This window comes from Palaemon carinicauda, chromosome 19 (genome assembly GCF_036898095.1).
Source record: "Palaemon carinicauda isolate YSFRI2023 chromosome 19, ASM3689809v2, whole genome shotgun sequence".
NCBI classification, from domain to species: domain Eukaryota; kingdom Metazoa; phylum Arthropoda; class Malacostraca; order Decapoda; family Palaemonidae; genus Palaemon; species Palaemon carinicauda.
In genome coordinates this window covers 58,434,046-58,440,559 of record NC_090743.1, presented here as the reverse complement: position 1 = coordinate 58,440,559, position 6,514 = coordinate 58,434,046, and the positions used below count along the sequence as shown (strand labels likewise).

The window sequence follows — 6,514 nt, the reverse complement described above, 5'->3', positions numbered from 1 at the left end:
ATGGCCAAAAAACATACCATTTAAGGTCAACCTTTCTTTTTATGATATTGCTAACGGCCAACCAATTTTTTCAACCTGGCAACCCTGCCTGGTACACCTTATTCTGAGAAAGTGCACCCACCCACACCCTTACTGCGTGGCGAATTCCTATGTTTAGGCCGGCCCATCACGACTGCCATATCTTTTTTGGTTACTTACCGCGAAGTAAGGGCGTGACAGGGTGCACTTCTTCGGAGCGATGTGTGCCATGGACCCCTGTATCTAATTGTACTGTACTTGCATGAAGGAGAAATTAGCATCGCATGTTGATTCTTTGACACTTTTTTTTTAATACTGACAATATTATTATTATTATTGTTATTATTACTTGCTAAGCTACAACCCTAGTTGGAAAAGCAGAATACTATAAACCCAGGGGTTCCAACAGGGAAAATAGCCCAGTAAGGAAAAGAAACAAGGTAAAATAAAATATTTTACGAAAAGTATCATTAAAATAAATATCTCATATAAACTATAAAAACTTCAACAAAACAACAGATAGAGAAATAAGATAGAACAGAGCGCCCGAATGTACCCTCAAGCAAGAGACTCTAAGCAAGATAATGTCGGTTTCGGTCGGTGAAATATCATATACATGAAAAAAATGAGTACTCGAATTCCATGGTAATGCATACATTACATTGGAATATCATGTCAATTTAACACTTCCAAAGACAAACAACTGTTGTCTTTCTGTAAACAATTGACTATAGATAATAACCTCTTTCAATTAAGAACTTATTACAGATAAAAAAAGGCAAAAATTCGCTTCAAACAAAGAGTAGTTTTCCCCCCAAACCTTTCCATGATACAAATAAAGTCCCTATTTGACATAAAAATCAATATAATGAAACCACGTTTAAGTGAATGCAAACTTTTCCCAATTACCTACACTATACATAACCTTCAAAATTTTGCAAAAGTTAATCAATCAATTATTTATGACCAATTTTCTCTTAGAATAAATACTTACAAATCAAGAACGAAATAACTTCGATTACAGCTGGAGGCATCATTTCCATCTACATTTGAATATACAGTAGATTAGGTAGTTAAAACCACAAAATTGATGATGGACAAGTACTGTAATTGTAAGTTATAAAAACCTAATTTCAATCATCCCAATACCCCCATTAATAATAACTGTCTTTCCAGTCCTGGAAATCCTAATAGAAATGCTGGACTGCGACTCCAGGGAACTGGTCTATGTCTGTGCTGGAGTGCTAGTCAACCTCATGTCAGATGCCTCGAGAAGATCCATCTTCCAGGGTGAAAATGGCGTTTTAAGGTAAGAAAACGTACTTTCATCAATATGAAACAATATATTATTATTATTATTATTATTATTATTATTATTATTATTATTGTTGTTGTTGTTGTTGTGAAAAATATTATTATTAGCTAAACTATAACCCTCGTTGGAAAAGCAGGATGCTATAAACCCAAGGGCTCAAAAAGGGAAAAATAGCCCTGAGAGGAAAGGAAATAAAAAAATAAATAAACTTCAAGAGAAGTAGTGAACAAATAGAATAAAATACTTTATGAACAGTAGCAACATTAAAATAGTTCTTATATATACAAACTATAAAATCTTCAAAAAACAAAAGGAAGATAAATAACATAGAACAGTGTGCCCGAGTGTATCCTCAAGCAAGAGAACTCTATCCCCAGACAGTGGAAGACCGTGGTAACAGAAGCTATGGCACTACCAAAGATAAGAAAACAATGGTTTAATATTGGAGTGTCCTTCTCCTAGAAGAGCTGCTTATCATCGCTAAAGAAAAGTAGCCACTGAACGATTGCAGTACAGTAGTAAACCTATTGAGTGAAGAAGAACTGTTTGGTAATCTCAGTGTTGTCAGGTATATGAGGACAGAGGAGAATGTGGAAAAAATAGGCCAGACTATTCAGTGTGTGTGTGTAGGCAAAGGAAAAATTAGCCGTAACCATAAACAGGATCCAATGTAATACTGTCTGGCCAGTCAAAGGATTCTCCAGCGGTAGTATCTAAACTTCCCGCTTCATAGTCCTCGGCCATGAATGGAGAAGTATTGATTTAAAAGCTGAAGATAGAGATGACCGGCGGAATCTAACCGGGGCCCTTTGTGTCAATATGCGTAGGAGGAGATGATGATGAAGATGAATATCTCAACAGGTGACTGGAATCCTGGCCAACCTACTACCTAAAAATGCAAATGACAGTGCCTATTCTTAGGGACCTTGCTTAAAAAAATCAATTATAGGACACTTAAGTGGGATATAAAACATATGCAAAATTAGAAGGTTAGATTGAACCAAAAATAGTAGTAGTGTTGGTAACACACTATTTAATGAAATATAAACATTAAAGGGTCCTATACAATAAGAAATCTAAGGATTCAACAACATCAAGTAACTAATAAATACCAAAGACTAAAAATTAATCATTCTATGGAAAATTTTGATCAATCATGGGAAAAATTCAAAAGCTTTCTCTATCTATCCATTTACCATGGCACTTCCCCTAATTTTGGGAGGTAGCCAACATAAGAAAAGAGAATCAAAGCGGGGATTTTTTTTCTCATCGTTCCTCTTTGCTTGACGAGGGACTCAGCCGAGTTTGGTTAGTACAGTACTGTTATGGTGCTACAGATTACTCTCGCCCGTTTTCCACCACAAATGAAGCTTCATATGCTGACTCCCCTACTTCCGCTACCTCAGCGGTCACCAAGGTGACCTGAGGGCACCAATCTCCCTTCCTCTGCATCTCATAACCTTACTCTTAACCACATTAATTCGCAACTTCCGTCCCTTACACTCCCTTCCAAACTCTGTCACTAATCAACTCAGCTTCTCCTTCAAGTTTGCAACCTATGTAGTATCATCCGCAAACAGCAACTGATTCGCCTCCCAATCCTGGTCACTCTCATCTATCACTTTCAATCCTTGGCTAAGCACTTGAGCATTCACCTCCCTTACAGCTGCATCAACAAACAAGTTGAACAACCGTGGCAACATCACACATCCCTGTCCCAGACCCACTCTCACTGGAAACCACTCACTCACTTTATACAGGCTTTACTGCCTAAGTATAAACTCTTCACTGCTTGCAAAAACTTTACACCAATTCCATATAACCTCATCACATTACACATCGCTTCTCTACCAACTCTACCATACGCTGTCGCCAGATCCGAAAATGCAACATATACCTAGTAACCTTTTGCTAAATATTTCTAGTTTCTCTGCCTAACTATAGAATTCTTATCCATACATCCCCTACCTCTTCTAAGCTTTCTCAAATCTTTGAAATATATGACAAATAAATCTTAAAAACCACACGTTTTATATATACCTAAGATCTAGGAAAAGTTTGAAATCCTATGATAGTTTGAGAATCATTCATCTTTTTTACGATTTTCTTGCATATTCTTAGCCTCTCAAAATCCATATTAAAATTTATTTCTTGTGAAGTCAGAACTACAAAGATATAAAGCCAGTTACTCTCAAAAGAAAGAAGAAACAAGTGAGATAGATATTGTAGCTTTCCTCTACGGCTAAAATAAAAATTCCACTTCGATACACTTTTAAATAAAGGCATATATTAGCAGTCCTTATGCAAAGAAATTTTTTCCTACTTGCAAAAATTATCATGTTCTATATATTTACTACATGCATAAAAATAAAGTGGACATATGATTCTTAAATCACTCAGGTGGTAGTCTTTGTACAGTACAAGTAACTTAGTTATGGAGAGAAATAAAACCGTGAGTAAGAAAATGACCCATTGTTCTGAAGTCAAAACCATGAATTTATTGTTCACAAATAAGTTAAATACTATAACTTCCTGGAGTAGAGTAACACTTGCTTGTATCTTCAAAAACACTTACTACTAATCCTATAACCTCAACGCTAAACACTATAGTTTCAGTTCCAACACAAGCCATACCTTCAAACCATTGAGATAAGTGAATTTTCAATATGTTTCTCTAAAACACAAAAGAATCTCCTTAATACTCATTCACCTTTACATCACAATCACAATAACCTTTGTACATCATTATACTTCCCAAATTCGTAGCAAAGCCTTGTTTCACTTTCGAGCATTTCCATCATAACATATCTAAAAAATATATTATACATGTCGTAAATCTTAGTGAACCCATTTAAAAATTTCTGATAATGCAATCGACCCAAATAGATCCTTCAGTCTTTCCATATATATCAAATAAATTTAACTGACCAGTTTTTGTTCCTACACATCATAATAAAGTCAATCTACTCCAGTCAAGTTTTGTTAGTAGGTACAGTACAAAATTTCCATAAAACACAATACTGTACACCTATGTGTTTAGAAAAACAAATATACACTTTTAACAGTTGTGAATTTCTAATCAAATTCAATTATAACCTTTTACCTAAAATGGAAAATATCCTTACAAAATAAGTTTTTTTTTTTTTTTTCAAATTCTGCAAACCCTTTTGTAATCACTACATTGTATACAGAGTTTCCTTAATTTCGAAAGACTTTCCTTGAAGTCTTACATATTTTCCTCAAACACAGCATTCCCTGTAATTAAAATCTACCATTTTCCTGGATCTCGACAGAATGATTGACGTCCTTCAATACTTTGGTTATGGAGATTGGCAACTGTGTAGTCTGGCATGCCAGGTATTGTGGAATTTTTGTGCCTCAGCAGCAGATGTGGAATCTACCCTGGGTCACAAGGAGACAGAAAAACTCATTTTTGTTCTAGAAGAATTCTTAGGTAAGGAAAATATTTAACACTTGGTTTCTATTTGAGTCGCATATCTCAATAAACAAAAATATCTGATCTACAGCTATTTTCGACTCTCTAGGTAAGAATATGAGTAACATTTTATCTCTGTAATCGGATTTATATGTGCTTAATACTGGATGGTAAAATAAAATATGTACTGAATGTACTGCAAAAGTATATGCTCTTGAGTTTGCAATAAAGTACAGTATTGTATTATACAGTATACGGTAGATTAGAAGGTTATTGTACATCTCTGCCCACCAACATTAGGTTATAAGAACTAAAATCTATTTAATTTATTACAGCATTTCATTAAATAAATATGCACATTTCTTTTATGGCATATAAATATTAGCTTTTAATAAGATAAAACCTGAAAAACCCATGCTTAATGATTTCCAAATTCAATGACCAATATACTCATTGTTTTTTCACAAAATAAACTATTTCAAAGTGAAATCTTACTGCAAAATAAAATACCTGCATATATGTATGCTTGTAAGTTTTACCCAGACCCTACAATGTCCTCATAACTAAACAATACTTTTTAAAACACTTAACAATGACATTCCCTTTCCTTCAGAATATTCTGTCAAATTATCAATTACCCATTTTTTTTCCAAAATATAGTACAGTACTTATATACAGTATAACTTATTGTCCTTTCACGGGATTCTATCTTACAAAAATACTCCATTACTCTTCTTTTTAAAGTCCCTTCCCAACATACTACATAAAATTCATCATCATTTTAATACCAATCCCACCTAATAAATACTGAAAACAATAGATGTTTTCTTTTATATTATATAAAACCAAGACTATTTTCATGAAAATACTGTAACAGTTTTTGAGGAGCAAAGTGTATAACAATGTACATTCAAAAGGAAACACCATATCAAACTCTTTTGGTTAAATTTTCAGATGACGACTCGTATTTCAACAACCCAGAGGTATTTGGAGAATGCGAACCAGACACCAAGGAGATTATTTACCAGATGTGGGAAGATTTTGCCCATGTAGCTTCAAAACTCCTAGACAGGATAGAAGAACAAGACTCTCTCCCAGTTGTAGAAAAGAAATCTTAGTGATCCACAAAATGGTTACTGTGGAATCTTTATTTTGCTTATACTGTACAGTACTGTACAGTACTAAACTGTAGATATTTTTATATGCCGTTACAAGTTCCATATAGTGTTACCTAAACTATGAACTTTTCTGGGGAGTCCTTTGAAACACTACACTGAACCCTAGAAATGCTCTAGTCACACCTCATCAATTATTATTATTATTATTATTATCATTATTATTATTATTATTATTATTATTACTTGCTAAGCTACATCCCTATTTGGAAAAGCAGGATACTATAAGCCCAGGGGCTCCAACAGAGAAAATAGCTCAGTGAGGAAAGGAAACAAGGAAAAATAAAATATTTTAATAACAGTAACATTTCAATAAATATTTTCTATATAAACTATGAAAACTTAAAAAAAACAAGGGGAAGAGAAACAAGATTAAATAGCATGCCCGAGTGTACCCTCAAGCAAGAGAACTCTAACTCAAAGCAGTGGAAGACCATGGTACAGAGGCTATGGCACTACCCAAGACTAGAGAACAATGGTTTGATTTTGGAGTGTCCTTCTCTTAGGAGAGCTGCTTACTGTAGTTGAAGAGTCTCTTCTACCCTTACCAAGAGGAAAGTGCCCACTGAA

At 34.3% G+C, this 6,514-nt stretch overlaps 1 protein-coding gene across 1 annotated transcript in view; it reads left to right on the top strand.

Annotated features, from left to right (window-relative positions):
• The window catches only part of LOC137659003 (armadillo repeat-containing protein 2), a 188,020-nt gene extending 181,909 nt beyond the window's left edge, over positions 1–6,111 (top strand). Inside the window, exons 17-19 of the mRNA XM_068394105.1 lie at positions 1,195–1,327; positions 4,627–4,787; positions 5,724–6,111. Coding sequence (XP_068250206.1) covers positions 1,195–1,327; positions 4,627–4,787; positions 5,724–5,887 — 458 coding nt within the window. The 3' untranslated portion in view covers positions 5,888–6,111. The remainder of the gene's footprint in view (positions 1–1,194; positions 1,328–4,626; positions 4,788–5,723) is intronic.
• Positions 6,112–6,514: the final 403 nt, after the last annotated feature.